Consider the following 16,353-nt stretch of genomic DNA (forward strand, 5'->3'; position numbering starts at 1 on the left):
GGTGACCCAGGCCAACAAGCCTCATTTTACAGGCAGGGAAAGAATGAGAACATGACAAACCATGTGCTGGTTCTTAAAGCATCTGCTCACATTTTATTGGCAAAAGTGGGTTACATATCCAAGACTGAAGTCAGTGGGGTGCGAAAATACAATCTTTCTCCAAGGAGAGGCAACAAATATTTGTAAACTAGTGTGCCACAATCTTTCCTATGGAATGTGATGTATACTACAAACAGCTGTGAAATTGTATAAACTACTTTTAGGTTTTCTAAACCTAAAAAGAAAACATCAACTGGGAAGCTAATATCAATAGGTTTAAGTAGAATACACTTGAAAATGAATCAGGAAGGGTGGGTTATGTGCATCAAATGAAAATTAAGTCTGTTGCAATGGCTTCACGGTGGTACCTTTAATTTTAAGGCATGTTGTTCCGCTGGCTAACTTAAAACCAGTTACCCAAGTGACACCCGTTCCTGCCTGGTGTGCTGTACCCAGTCGGAAAGGAAGAGGTTACCAGAAAATTTCCAGGGGCTATGTCCCAGAAATTGGTTTGTATACTGCAGGTTTTTATTATTCTCTCCTTCTTGTATCCTACATTGTACTTTTTAAAAAGGTCTATGTAAGTCTAGTTCCGGGGTTGGTTTCTCAGCTTTAGTGCTACTGACATTTAGGAATGGATAATACTTTATGGGGAGCTGTCCTGTGCATTGTAGGATGCTTAGCAGCATCCCTAGCCTCTGTTCACTAGATGCCAGTAGCATCCTTCCCCTAGTCGTGACAACCATAATGTTTCCGGACATTGCTGCATGTGCTCCAAGGGGTCACTGGCAAAATTGTCCCTGACTGAGAACCACTGTTCTAAGTACTCTGTGTAAACTTAAGCTGGAATTGATTTTAGATTATAAAACATGAAGGGGAAAGATTTCTCAGAGAACTAGGAAAACGGGAGCAGCCCTATCTCACGGGAGCAGCCATAGATCAATAGACATAATTTTGTGGATAATAGTGCCATAGGTAACTGGATGACTGACTCTACATTTTGATGACCAAAGCTGCCTAAAGATAGTGTTGAAATATCCATTGATACAGAAATTACCTGCTGGTTTTGCCCTTCCAAATGGAAGCTCTAGTACCTCCTTAAAAAATATAAAAATTCCCTCCCTATATTTATTTGGTTTGTTCCTAGTAAAAACATTTGAACATTTTAGGCATTTGTGGGAGTGGTGGGGAGACCATGGATCTTTTCTTTTGGTTATGAAGCTTATTTGCTACTTCTTTGTTTGTCTGAAAGTTATGTCAGAAATGGACATGAAGCAACGGAAGAAGATGTTCAAGAAAGTTAGAGGAAAAGAGGTTTATATGACCATGGCTTACAGCAGGGGAGACCCCCTCCTTCCGCCGAGGCTTCAGCATAGTATGCATTATGGGCATGACCCTGCAATGCACTACTCACAGACAACTGGAGATATTATGGCTAGTGAACATTTTCATCCTCAACATTCATCTCAGGCACAAGGTCGGGGATTTGGGATGCCCAGGTAAGGTTCAGCTGACTTTTAAGATAATACATCTCTCTGTTTAGATACTGGAAATAATTTCTGGACAGAATTACAGTAGAATTTAGAAACAATAGTTTAGATTTCTTTTGTAATTTCTACCTATGAAAAGAATAGAGGATGGAACTGATATATACTTAAATTCTTAAATTCAAATGAATTTATTGGAAGGTTCATATGCTCACAGTTTAGGGAAAAATATGGAGCAGTTGAAGAGATGGTAGAAATAGAATGCCATCGAGATGGGTGCTGTGTGTATGGCACTATATGCATTGATAATAGATAGGCCTAGTGCCTGTAGGGTGGATGTTTTTAGGAAGATGTGTGTTATTTCTATTTAATTACAAACAGCAACTACTCAAGCACTGGTGAACAAAACATTGTTTTCCTTTCCCTTTATTCTTAGGGATTCATCTCACTTTATGAACAGGCATAACGTGGCGGGGCCTAAAGTTGATTTTTACCCTGGCCCAGGTAAAAGGTGCTGCCAGAGCTATGATAACTTCTCCTATAGATCTCGGTAAATGAATTTTTAAAATTTATTTTTTATTTATGTTTTTTTCAGTTACAGTTGACATTCAGTATTATGTTAGTTTCAGGTATGCAGCATAGTAGTTAGACATTTATGTAATTCATGCAGTGATTCCTCCAATAAGTCTAGTCGCCACCTACCTGGCACTGTATATAGTTGTTGCAACATAATGGCCTATATTCTCTACGCTGTACTTTACATCCCCGTGGCTATTTTGTAACTTCGGTAAGTGAATTTTAAGTTGAAAGTTAGAGAAAATTGGTAAGTCTGGATTCATTGCTGAGCAACAAATGTATGGGCTAAATTTTTTGAAGTGTCAACGTTAAGATGGTTTGTACTGTTATTTAGAAATTAGAATCAAGTTACTACCATATTTTATCATTTTTCCCTTTTCATTCTTTGAACTATTTAAGTTCCTTTAGACGTAGTCACCGCCAGATGCATTGCATGAATAAGGAGTGCCAGTATAACTTTGCCCCAGAGAATGGACAGATGCCCAGGGGCTTGGAAGAAACCATTACTTTTTATGAAATTGAAGAAGGGGATGAGACTGCTTATCCAACTTTACCTGTAAGTAGTTAAAAGCTTTACTCAATAAGCGGTTTATTTTTCTCTTTTTAAAGTAAAGGCAATGTGGATAAATTTTAGCTTTTTGTACAAATGGCCAAATAAAGCCCTTCCTGGAAAACACGAGTTTTCATCTTAGCACTTTTAAAGGTGGGAAAAGAGAACATTTTTGTTGTTGTTGTTTTAAGTTGTTCTTAGGGAAGGGGGTAGAGGTGGATAAATAATATTGTCTATATAGTATGGGCTAATATTTCTGTTTTCTTGATCATTATTTCCTCACATTTTAAAGTTGTAAAGCACATTAAAAATATATGTAGTTTTTTCTGACTGTATAGGGAGAACTGCATGTATGTGTGTGTGTGTGTGTGTGTCTCTTTGGTACAGAATCATGGAGGACCCTCTACAATGATTCTTCCTAATCCAAGATACTGTGTCACAAGGCAAGGACATAGCTCAGGCAAACAGACTTTGAGTTCAGAGGAGGGCGATGGCCAGAGTGACAGTGGTGAGTCAATTACAGCTAAATTTGTTTTTAAAGATGATTCTTTTGGTATTAGCATATCAGGGCTGTGAAATAGACCTAAAGTTTTGGTTTGGGGGGTCTCACTTTGTTCTGGTCGCTCATTTTGAAAGTTACCAGTTCTTATCTCAGAGCTTTCTAGGTTTTTGAAGATGTCTTGGTATTTCTCAGAAGGACAAACTTCTGTTTCTGTAGGCCTCCACATTGCAGTAACTTATTTTTCAGCTCTCTGCATAGGTTTTTAGTGAGTTTTGATTGAGTAAGATTTCAGTATGGAAAACATCTATTCCTTATTAGTAAGGTACTATTTATATTGTCCTCACCATTTCCAATACAGTAGTGCCTTGATTTTCGAACATCTCTGTTGACAAACATTTCGGTTTATGAATTCCGTAAACCCAGAAGTAAATGCTTCGGTTTTCCGAACATGCCTCGGAAGTCGAACATGTCACGTGACTTCCGCTGAGTGCAAGATCCTGAGGTCTAGCAGTCGGCTTTTTTCGAACATTTCAGAATTCGAACGGTCTTCTAGAAGGGATTATGTTAGAAAACTGAGGTACCGCTGTAGCTACTTTAGGCTTTTCATGTAATTGGCTATTATTTTACAAGACTGCTATAAAATAACTTCATTGCCTGAAGAGGTCTACTTGATCTGTAAACATACTATTCATTGAATCCTATGTACTAAGTAATTTTATTTATAATTTAATATAATACTTAAACTGTATCCCTCTGAGAAATGCGGTATCCTTACTTTATATGTAAAGAAATTGAGGTTTGAAGGGTAAATGACATGACCAGTCATATTCTTGGTAAGTGTCACAGATTCAATTTTTTTTATAACAGTTCTATTTAGATGTGATTTACATACCATACAGTTCTTCTCTTTAAACTGTACAATCCATTGGATTTTAGGATAGTCACAGAACTATGCACAGATGCATAACCATCACAGTGATCAATTTTAGAACATTTTTGTCACCCCCAAAAGAAATCCTGTACCCATTAATAACCACTCCCCATTCTCCCCCCCAGCCCTTGACAGCTACCAGTCTTTTTGTTGTCATGGATTTGCCTATTCTAGACATTTTATATAAATGGAAGCATATAATATGTGGTCCTTTGTGACTGGCAGAGATCAATTTTCAATTTTGGTTTTTCTGACTCTAAAGCATATGTGCCTTCAACAGTAGTTATAGTGCCTCTTACCATGGGGTATGCTTATTTTTACCATTTTACTATAAAATGATATATGCCTACTTAAACAATTCTGGAGGAATTGGGTGGATTATGGCAGTCTGAATGACTCAACTTACCAATCAAATTCCTTATTCTCCTGTGATGTTCTCCTTTCTGTTACTTATATGGAAGAAAATAGATATTTCTAAGAATTTAATGAGTACAAAAAAATCTAGCACAAGGATAATCTCTGAAGGTTTTGCATGTGCATGTGCATGCGTTTAAGGATACATATGTTCAAGGATACATACGCTGTGCTCTTTTACTCAGCATGACACTTTTGTCTTTTCCCCTGAGCACGATGGGTACCTTCATATGTACTGCTCACCAGTAGTGGCATATTCAAAGTAACCAAATCTTTGTTCTCACCTTAAATCCTGATGTCTGGAGGGGTTGATGCGTATGTGTTTGATAAGTGATGTGTTTAAGAATCAAATCCAATTTTGACCTGTGGGGTTTTATTTCATGGAAAACTGTCCAATTGAAGATTGACTTTGTCTGCATTTCAATGTTACACCAGTCTTACAGTGAAGTACTTCAGTCCATTGAGCCATCCTCTGAGAACAGACCGATTTTAAATGTATTATTAACCTGACAGGCTGAAAAACAAATGAGACATGGTGAATCCTTTTAATGTCCACCTGTGCAAACTACGGCTTATACTCAGATAATAGTCACCATTTATTACATGTCAAGCACCATGCTATGTTCTTTTCACTCCCCTATCAGCCAGGTACTGTTAATCCCGGTTTTATAGTGAAGAAAGTGAGGCACAAAGATTAAATAACCTGCCTAAACTGATGTAATTAATCAGGATTCAAATCTAGATAGTCCTAACTCCAGAGCTGGTGAACTTAATTGCCATACTTTACTGCCTGACTGGGAAAATTGGATACAGCTGGGTTTTTCACCTTTCCCTGAACTTTAGGAACTAAGGGAATTTTCAGAGGAGATATTTGTACTCTTGGACAGCCAATCTCTGGTTTCAGTATCTTTTGACTAGTATGAAAGCTCAAATGACTTGTTTCAAGGATGTATACATTTTAGTTTTGAACATATATCCATAAAACTTGAGAAAAACAAGTGCTGGTCATCTGGCTCTACTGAGCTAAAAAGCCCTACATAAACACACTTCTTCTTTTTTTCTAGGGGGATATCATGAGGAATATATTTATCCTTCAGGTCAGTGAGATCTAGATAGAATCTGACATTCATCATTGTTTATAAAATTTCCAACTATAATATAATGCTCTTTTTTTTTTTAACTTTACTTTGGCAATATCCTCTGGAACCAGAATATGAAACTTCAGGTGTTTATAGCACAACTGAATCTACAGCAAACTTGGTAGGTATTTTATAATGGCAAGCACTTATAGCTCCTACTGTGTCCTAGGGCACTATTCTAAGAGCTATACATATAAATTTATTTAAATTTTATGAGGTTATCAGGTATCATTCCATTTTTGTAGATGAAGAAATTGAGAACCAGAAATTAACTCATCCAAGTTCACACTCCCTTTCTGAAGTTAGTCTATTTAGAGGTATTCCTTTTTTTTTTTTTTTTTTTTTTTTTTTTTTTTGGAGAGTCATGCCACTATATTCTCACTGGTGGCCAAGTGAGATACTAGAGGTATTCCTAATATGTATTGATACATGAAGAATTTTGAGCATTGGCAGTGATGCCTTTTTAGAGAATTTTGTGATTTTTCTATTAGTAAGAATTGTCTATAAATCTCTGTTACTTGATATAAGAAATATTTGCTTCTTTTTTATGCTACATGTCCAGTGGAGGTCTCTGGGTGGGCCCTACTCAGGCACTCAGGCTATGGAAGCTCTATCCGTGATTGCCAAGGCAGGAAACAAAAGGTAGTGAATGGTGCAATGGCTCTTACAGCTTCCACCTGGCGATGACATGTGTCACTTTCTTTTCCATTTCTTTTTCATTGGCCAGAGCATGTCCCACTGAGGAACTAATTTCTCTGTGCCTGGAAGTCAAAAAGTTGGAAATATTTTAACAGCACTAAGGACTACAGCCTTCAACTCAAACTCCCTCCTACAAGCAAAATACTTGCTTCCACCTCAAGGGAGGCAGCCCCAAAATTCCATTCATTGTAGTTAAACTCAGAGCCCAAGGTTTCTGGGAAATGTGTAATACTCTTTGTATTGGATCTAGATGTGGCTCCTCTTGATCTGGAGAACTAAAACCAAACTTATAAAGTTATTTACTCCCTTCAAACGTGATTTACAGTGGTAGAGCAGGGACTGAAAATTGGAGTAAAAATTCCCACTCAGAGAGGGGGAAAATAGGAGAAACATGGTTACTTGCCTGTAGCAATTCTGACATCATGATGGACAAATGTTATAAAGGCCCCCGACTTAGGCATGGGGACTGTTCCCCTGGAGGGGCTCGCTGGTTCATTGTTTTCTGGGGCTCTTGGTTACTCCAAGACTATTCTTTCCTTGGTCGTATTTGAAATAGGCATTAGAGAGTAATCCTTCTTGGCAACTGAGCAGCTTTATTAGCCTACATCCTACTCATAGAAAATTGGAGGCCCAATGGTCATTTTATCTCAGTTGGATGGTTTTAGTTCTGCTCACGTTTTCTCTGGCTGTATGATTAATTTATTATGCTCTTTTTCTGTTTTATTCCTATTAGTTTCATGTGCCAATATCCATACTGACAATTCTTTTTAATAATAGATACACTATTTAGATTTACTATAATGCTTTGCTTTCTTATCCCTATGTCTCTCTCTACTTGATCGCAACTGTCATGAGCTTATCAGGCATTGATGGAAGAGCCATACCTTTGGATGCTTTTCCATGAGCCGTTTTGTCCAAGTGCAAGTTTTCACTCAATATTATAGTCTTAGTTGGACTCTTGCTTTAACATAATGCAATCAGATTTTCACAATGGTGTGATTCTTCCTTTGAGGCCAAGTTTTAACTGCTCTTTGTTGTTGAGAGCACTTAATCAATTTTGTCTTTTATTTACCTCTTCAGCCCTACAAGTCCCTGTCTTCAAGTACTCTCTACTCCCTTTTATTCCTGCCTGCAAGCTACTTTTCTGTACCTTAAAATAGCTTACTAAACTCTGCCAACAGTAATCAAAACAAAACTAACATTCTGTTTTCCAAATCTTTTCCATTAAGAGCTGTAAGTTCATAATCTTCTCAAGTTAGGTTTTTGTTACAGCAGCCCACTACTTCTAGTTAACAATTATTGTTTTTGTCAAGCTAGGTTAGGCTGCAGTAAAGACCCCTCCAAAATCTCAACAGCTGAACACATTATGGGTGTTCTTGCTAATGTTCTATGTCCAGTGCAGGTTGGTAGCAGGCCTTTGTTCATCATAGTGACTCAAGGACCATGGCTGATGGACGTGCACTTTCACAATCACCTTGACGCAGGCTAAAGATAGGAAAATTGAACACTGGTTCTCAATATTTTTGCTAATATTTCATTGGCCAAACAAGTCTCATGGCCATACCTAACTTTAGATGAGGCCAGGCAGAACAATCTACCATGTACCCAGGAGGAGAACTAGAATATTTTTGAAGAATTTGAATAACTACCCTCTATTCTCTAACTGTGATTAATCTTAATTCTGGTAGCTTCATGTACTAAATTTTTGTTTTCCCTGTTTAAGCAATACATTTTAGGAAGGTGAAGAAAACTATGATATGTAATTCTCTTCCCCTGTTTTTCCTTCCCTTCCTTTGCCCCTTCTAGAGAAATAATAGTTTTTCCCCTCAGTCTGTGATTACTATTCTCATATCACATGCTTTTTATACCATCTCTTGAAATAGTCACCCAACTGAAAAAGCAAGTAAAAATCTCACCATCAGAGGTGACAAAAGTAGACACTTTATTTTGTCCCTTTAATTTCACTTGTCACGTGTTCCTTTTTGTTGTGAACTTACTTTATTATACATTCCAGTAGCTTTCAATCTCTTCATGTTGTGCTCCATTAACCACCCCCTAGTCACCAAATCACTAGTAAGTTTCTACATAATTTTTTCACAGTATTCCAAGGGGAGAGGACAAATGCAGGACTTAAAGATGTCCAGGCACAGAGCCTTCTAAGAAGCGATGAACATTTATTCCTACTTCTTATTTCCATAGGATTCTCAACCAAATCCTTCTCTAGAATTGTTTAGCATTCACAATGGGCCTTCTGAGCCAGGGCTGAAGTTTGCTTTTTGGCAGGTACTTTGGCTGTACTTGAACACAAATTTAAGAAACGTGCAATCTTAAGTTTTTGTTAAGTTAGGCTCATCTTTGTCACAGTATTGTTCCGAACCTTGTTTCTGTGATTATTTCCCCTGATTCCCTTTGTGTTCTTATCATTATTACCCATTTCTGTTGCTAGTTTTTTGTTTGTTTTTGCTGTCATGACAGTCTGTCGTGTATAACTCTGAACCTTTTGAAATCATTTTTAATTAAAATTTATTGGGGTGACAATGGTTAGTAAAATTACATAGGTTTCAAATGTACAATTCTGTAATACATCATCTATATATCACACTGTGTGTTCACCACCCAGAGTCAGTTCTTCCATCACTGTATATTTGATAAAATGATTTTTGCTTTCACAAAGACAAGGTCTTGAGCCAGAGGGAGTGGTGGTTGGATTATACTACATCCTGGCTAATAGGATGCAGCCAAATTACCAATTATCCACCCTTGTCCCAAGTTACATCTTTAGATGGAATGCTTTCTTGTAGCAAAACTGTTGTTGGTCCTACTGATTTTGAAGATTTTGAGGAAAGAAGGGCCACTGAGAAAGTATTTAAATTACAGTCCTCTGTTACCTTATTTGCATTGGGACTAGAGTTAGATAATGATCTGGATCTCTATAGATCAGAAATAGAGAAGTCATGTAAATCAGGCACTAGAGTGATAATTTTTGGAGCGTTATTTTAGTAGTCACTTCCAAATTTGAATACTTTCAGAGCAGATGACCTTTATTAATTTTAGGAGGTGTTAAAACAAAGCAAATCCTTTATTGATGTGTTGTTTGGTTTCTTGATTTCCCCTTACTTAACTCTATTTCTGTATTCACTAAAGTCTCTTCAGGACAGAAGACCATGTTCTATGTCTCCTCAGGACACAGTTACCTCATACAACTACCCCCAGAAGGTAATCTTTATAGTGTTATCAAGCAGTCAGTTGCAGTGGTCTGAACACAGGAAACTGACTTTTTTTCTTTTTGTTCTCTTTGCTCTTCATCATACTTCAAAGAAGCTGCTTATATTCCTATCTTAAGTATTATTATACCTTGTGGTGCCCTGCACAGTGATTAGTAAATTCATTCAACACATTGAGCATCTACTGTGGTCCAGACACTGTTTTATATGCCAACATTAGACTAACAGTTGTTAATCTACTCTGAACTTCTTATGTAATGAGTGAGTTAATATAAATTACCTGCCACGTCAATGTCATCTGCTGAGACTTAAATGTAAAGCACTCCTGTAGAATGGAGAGTTGGCATCAAAAAGGTAGCTGAAACCATAGGAGTGAGTGAATAAGATCATTCTGGCAGAGGAAGAGATTGAGAAGAGCATCTAGAACAGAGCCTGTGAATCACCAAATTTTTGAAAATGGGTAGAGAAGGAACAGCCAAGGAGCTGCGAAAAGCAGGAGAGTGTATTATTATTGAAGCCCCAGGGAGAAAATGTTTCAAGGAGCAGTAAAGTGTCAGCTGTTTCCAAGAGGTCAAGCAGTGTGAGGACTAACGAGTTGACTGGGATTTTTTTGCCACAGAGACCACTGGTGACTTGGAATACAGTTTCTGAGGACCAGAGGCAGTAGCAGCCACACTGTAGTGGGTGGTAAGAAAATGGAGACTGCATTGAGGACTGTATTCAAGAAGAGTCTATTACCATTTATGGAACACCTCTCTGTACACAGCCCTGTGTTGGGTGCTGTGGCCTAATCAGAAACACAATTTGTAGTCTCATGAATTAAAAAAAAAAATCAAAGCACCTTCTCTGTTTTTTTTTTTTAAGTGTATAAATCTCTGGATAATATGCAGGAAACACAGAGGTTACTTGCTTGAGGAGAGGAGAACTAGGCAGATGGAGAACAGGGGTTGAAGGGAAACTTCATTGTTACACAATTTTATACTTGATTTTTGAGTCATATTAATATATATTACCTTTTCAGAAAAATAGTAAATTTTAAAAGTTGAAGCTCTCAAAGTAATCTGGGGTCTTCTAAAATAAATAACCTTCCTATACATGGTTAAATAAAGATTGACTTCTCTGTGTTTTAGTTATCAAAATACTATTTCCTGAAATGTAGGATCAGATGAGAGACTAATATTATTTGAGAAACCAAACTCAAGATTTCTAAACTTTCTCCCACGTTTACAGGTGATCGTAAATTCTGCAGCAATTGCAGCTTCCTGTGCCAGTAATGTTCCAGCTCCAGTCTTATCTAACTGTGCAACAGCTAATCAAGCTAGTAGTACTACTTCAGTTTCCTCACAGAATGCTGTACAGCCTCTATTTGTGTCTTCACCTACACAAGGCAGGCCAGGTAGGTTATTAGTGGCTGCTCACTTTGGAAGCTTCTTTTCCTATGCATGAACATGCACATGCAACAGTTGTAGTGATAGGATTACTGTAATTTCCAGGATTACATTTGTTTAACCTACTTAAAGTATGTACTATAGTTGAGGAATCCATGAGATTTGAGAGCCAGGGTTTCAATTTTTTTTCTTGCGAATTTGCCTTTGATGTGATTTTGTAGCCATTATTTTGCTGCCCCACTAAAAATTTAGAGGACTTGTAGTTTCTCAAACTTCGAATTAAGTTTTATTATACAGGAATTTATAGATTTTTTTGCATTTCACAGAATTAATTCCTGACAAATTTGCTATAAAATACATTTCTATATAATGAATCATTTTCCTATGAATATAAAAATATAGGTGCTAGAATTTAAGAGATCCAAGTTAGAATCTTGGTTTTATGACTTGGCTAGCTGTGTAATTTTGGACAGGTTATTGAACCTTTCTCATCTATGAGTCTGTAGGTGCTTGTAGTACCAAGTTATGAAGTGGTTGTGGAATTCCAATGAGATAACATTCTCAGCAGAACTCTGGGAAGGTGGTGGCAACAACTACATAGCTTTTCAATTTGAGACCCCAAATAAAAATGGAAATAGCAAAACAAAAACCCATGGACAATACTTGTAACAAAACTAAGTGAAAAGTTATTCCTACAAACCACAAAATATAAGCAGTTGGGAGCAAACCACCACTTCACAAGGCCTCCATGCTATCAGGGTCTGTGTGGGAGGAAGAAGACGGAAGCATCAGGGATGTGGCCTGATGGACCTGAGAATAGAAAAACCCCTAAAGAACTAATAAGAATTCACTGGAAAATGGGGCAGCCAATTTGGAAGGAGCAACTATGTTTAGGAAGGGATTTGCCCTTTCCAATACTAGGTGAGTGCTTTGGGTACATGGTAACGGGACTGAAGGGCTTGGAGCAATTTGACCCCTAAGAACTCTCAAAACTAACCTGTCAGGTCTCCCTTTTAGGACAGTATTCTTTATTGGGGAAAAACTGCTGGGAGTGGAGTCAGAATTCATCAGGATAGGGAAAAGAGCAGGTCCAAACTAAAGTTGAGAACAGAGCCAAGGAATTCTAGAAAGCAGTTGTGTTTCTGAACACTACACAAAAACAATAGAGAAGAGAGAACTATGAAATCAGAAAATCTTTCCTATACTCTTACCTCCTAAAAGTTCATGAAAAATAATTTCACATAAAAATGAACAGAAGAAAAGCACTAAGGTCAAATCCTATATCAAGATGTTTTAAGAAAAAAAAAGAATAACGTCCTTAGACGGTAAAACCATGTGTCCATTAAACAGAACTAAACAAGCTAAATGTAATTAAATTAACAGGTATTTCAGAATGAGCTAGACATTAATAAAATAATATAAAATGTTAAAGATTAACAAATTAGAATCAGAAAAACACAGATGAGGTAACAATACTCAAGAAAGTGTTAGAAATGGAAGAAAGTCATTTCAGTAATGAAGAGTAAACTATACAGAACATGACCAAATACAGAGGGTGCCAAAAAAATGTATACACATTTTAAGAAAGGAAAAAGACTGTATTAAAATTGTAATACTCGGGGCCGGCCCCGTGGCTCAGGCAGTTAGAGCTCCGTGCTCCTAAGTCCGAAGGCTGCCGGTTCGATTCCCACATGGGCCAGTGGGCTCTCAACCACAAGGTTGCCAGTTCAATTCCTCGACTCCCGCAAGGGATGGTGGGCAGCGTCCCCTGCAACTAAAATTGAACATGGCACCTTGAGCTGAGCTGCCACTGAGCTCCTGGATGGCTCAGTTGGTTGGAGCATGTCCTCTCAACCACAAGGTTGCCGGTTCGACTCCCGCAAGGGATGGTGGGCTGTGCCCCCTGCAACTAGCAACGGCAACTGGACCTGGAGCTGAGCTGCGCCCTCCACAACTAAGACTGAAAGAACAACAACTTGAAGCTGAATAGAACCCTCCACAACTAAGATTGAAAGGACAACAACTTGACTTGGAGAAAAGTCCTGAAAGTGCACACTGTTCCCCAATAAAGTCCTGTTCCCCTTCCCCAATAAAATCTTTAAAAAAAATTGTAATAATATATACCGATAACAAAAGATGAATACAAGTCATGTGTGTACATTTTTTGGCACCCCTGGTATACACAACAGATAATGCTTTACGAGAAAGATGTAAGAAGAGGGGGGGAATTAAAGTGAAGAAAACAAAGGTAAAGATTCACAAGTGACATACTAACATTAGGTAAAGGAGATCAAACACTGATAGAAGTCCCTGAAGAAGAAAACCAAAGTAAGGGAAAAGAACAAATACTTAAAAGTGTAAATCAGAAAATTTTCCTGAAATTAAAAAACCTTTAAAACTACATAGTGAATTACTACTCTGCATACCTGGGAATATTGACCCAGAACAACCAACACCAGGTTATCTTAGTATAATGCCTGGACTTCAAAGAAATAGACAGACCTTTGATTATCTATGTAAAAGAGCCTATCGAGTATAAAAGAAAATGATAATCTCATACTTTGACAGCGATGCTTCATGCTAGAAGAAAATGGAGTAACCTTTAAACTAATAAAATAATGTGTGGGCTGGCCCAGTGGCTCAGGCGGTTAGAGTTCCATGCTCTTAACAACGAAGGCTGCTGGTTCGATTCCCACATGGGCCAGTGGGCTCTCAACCACAAGGTTGCCAGTTCAAGTCCTTGAGTCCCACAAGGGATGGTGCGCAGCATCCCCTGCAACTAAAATTGAACACGGCACCTTGAGCTGAGCTGCCACTGAGCTCCCAGATGGCTCAGTTGGTTGGAATGCCTCCTCTCAACCACAAGGTTGCCGGTTCGACTCCCGCAAGGGATGGTGGGCTGTGCCCCCTGCAACTAGAAAAACGGCAACTGGACCTGGAGCTGAGCTGCGCCCTCCACAACTAAGACTGAAAGGACAACAACTTGAACCTGAACGGCACCCTCCACAACTAAGATTGAAAGGACAACAACTTGACTTCTGGAAGTACACACTGTTCCCCAATAAAGTCCTGTCCGCCTTCCCCAATAAAAGTTTTTTAAAAAAATGTGTGAGCCAAAGATTTTATATCCAATCAAACTGATTTTTAAGGGCACCCAGAGAATATTTGCATGAGCACTTCCTGAAGAATCTGCTAAAGCTATGCTGTCAAGCTAGGTAAACACTAGCTGCATGTGATACTTTAAATTAATTGTAACTAATTAAAATAAACCTTCAGTTGCTCAATAGCATGTCCAAGTGCTCAAAGGCACATGTAGCTAGCAGCTACAGTATTGGACAGTGCAGATAAAGAATGTTTCTACCATCACAGAAAGTTGTATTGGATGGACAGCAGTGCGTTAGAGAATGAGTTTTCACTTTTATACTACAAAAATAATTAGTGACATCAGCATAAGACCTGATGGTAAGTATTAAATATATACTGGGGGTGCCAAACAAGTGGACACTTTTGTCAGTGTTGCTCAAGCAGTAGTTCGCTGTAATCAGAAGTGTCTGGACACTGATGGTAACCACTTTGAACATCTCTTGTAATTGCGGAAGTCAAATGTGACTTGTATTCATCTTTTGTTATTGGTATATATTGAGTATTACAATTTTAATGCAGTTTTCCTTAAAATGTGTATACATATTTTTGGCACCCTCTGTATTTACCTATAGAATTAAGACAAAATGAGGGCTGATAGGTTAAGCATATGCTATATAATAGCCTTATGTTTGGACGATATAGATATACTATGGCTGTTTTTGAAAGTGGGAGAATTGAGAGACTATATGCCAAACATTTTTTAATGTCCTCAGTTGTCAGACTTCAGATTCTTTTATCTGGACACTTAGATTGTTATTTGGAGACTGCGTAATGTCAGTTAAAACAAATGAGTGAGTATGGGATATTCTGTTTTTATGTCCTGTGTTCTTGTTAACCAGGAGTCTCAGTATGGAAGAAAGACAATACAGATGTAATAAAGAGGCTAAGTAAAACTTTTTATGGCCTCAAGTTTGAATTAGAAGTGTCAATAAGTACTTCAGGTATTTTACCTTTAAATATATTTGTATTATTTCCTAGGTCTGTTCACTGAAAAGGCCTAGAAACAGCAATGAGTATCCCTAGCACAGTTTGTGGTCTTGAAATACCGTTTCTCACTTAAAAAAAAAAAAAAAAAATTTTGTGGAGCAATGCTGATTCCAGGTCTGGGCAGGAAATGTTTAAGGTGAGCCCGGATCATCTTGTCATGACAGGTAGCTATCAAAGAGTACTAGGGTCATGCCAGAGGGACTCAGGTGCCATCTTGAAGAGGTTCCCACTGGCCAAAGATGGAATAATTTGAGCTTCAACAGTAATAACTGCAATAGATTGGAACATCTCAAATATGTTAAATTTAAAAGTTCCTAATGTTTAAAAACTTGGTCACCTTAAAGAGGATGATAGGAAACCAGTTTATTTTCTTGAAAACTGGAAAATAGAAAGAAGCAAGTATTTGTCCTTCCTTTCTTATATGTTCTGTACTACTAGGGAAAGTGTTGGCTGTCTTCCAGCAGCCGTCTGACCTAAAAAAAATCAAGTGACAGGTGAATCAAACATCGTAATGCCTCATTTATGTAGAGTCATTAAAAACTTACTCATTAAATGCCAGATTAGTTCTATGTAGATATTTCTAAAAATGTATGCTGCCTTCATTTATTTTACTTTTTGTTTTTTGATTCAGTTATGAACTTCAACTATAACTCTACCAGGCCTTGGCTGTTTTTGAGCTGCTCTTTACCGTTCCTGTCCTCTAGATGAAACAACTCATTTTTTCCATGTTATTCATGTGACTATCTGGCAGCCCCATCCCATTCTCTTTTAAGTCACTGCCTATCTGCCAGGTAACAAGATGTCGTGATTGCCTTTAATATGAGACTCCTCATAGACATCACATCCTTTTATAACTGAGTTTTTGTAATTGTTCCCAAGGCTTTTGCCAGGGCCAGGACTAGTGACTCACCCTAAAGACAGAATCTGTGGGCCAGGCTTTGGGTGAGTTCAGTGAGGCATTCACTCTTGAAGTCATACGAGTAGAGATTTGTATCCTATCTTTGGAATTTTGATATTTTATTTATTCATGTATTTTTGTTTTTGCATTAATTTGGTGGCCCCTTGAATTTTGCACCTCACTGCACCTTAGTCTTGGTCATGCCCTTTGGTCTCTAAGGAAGCCAGGTCTTATGTATATTCATATTTTCTACTGAAATGTCCTGAAGCAGGGTACAGCTACATGGACAGGAACAAACAAGCATTTTGAGTGCATTTTATTGGTTTCTGTTAATATTAGAAAAGTTTGCTTCTGTTCTGGAACCATCCCTTGAAC

At 37.9% G+C, this 16,353-nt stretch overlaps 1 protein-coding gene across 1 annotated transcript in view; it reads left to right on the forward strand.

Moving 5' to 3' along the window:
• Positions 1 to 16,353, forward strand: part of ALG13 (ALG13 UDP-N-acetylglucosaminyltransferase subunit) — a 74,350-nt gene that overhangs the window by 38,423 nt on the left and 19,574 nt on the right. Inside the window, 9 exon segments of the mRNA XM_074323865.2 lie at positions 421 to 548; positions 1,292 to 1,538; positions 1,963 to 2,076; positions 2,502 to 2,658; positions 3,040 to 3,160; positions 5,564 to 5,596; positions 5,710 to 5,759; positions 9,482 to 9,553; positions 10,792 to 10,957. Coding sequence (XP_074179966.2) covers positions 421 to 548; positions 1,292 to 1,538; positions 1,963 to 2,076; positions 2,502 to 2,658; positions 3,040 to 3,160; positions 5,564 to 5,596; positions 5,710 to 5,759; positions 9,482 to 9,553; positions 10,792 to 10,957 — 1,088 coding nt within the window.

Source organism: Rhinolophus sinicus, chromosome 18 (assembly GCF_057876585.1).
Source record: "Rhinolophus sinicus isolate RSI-liver-muscle chromosome 18, RSI-T2T, whole genome shotgun sequence".
Classification (NCBI taxonomy): Eukaryota; Metazoa; Chordata; class Mammalia; order Chiroptera; family Rhinolophidae; genus Rhinolophus; species Rhinolophus sinicus.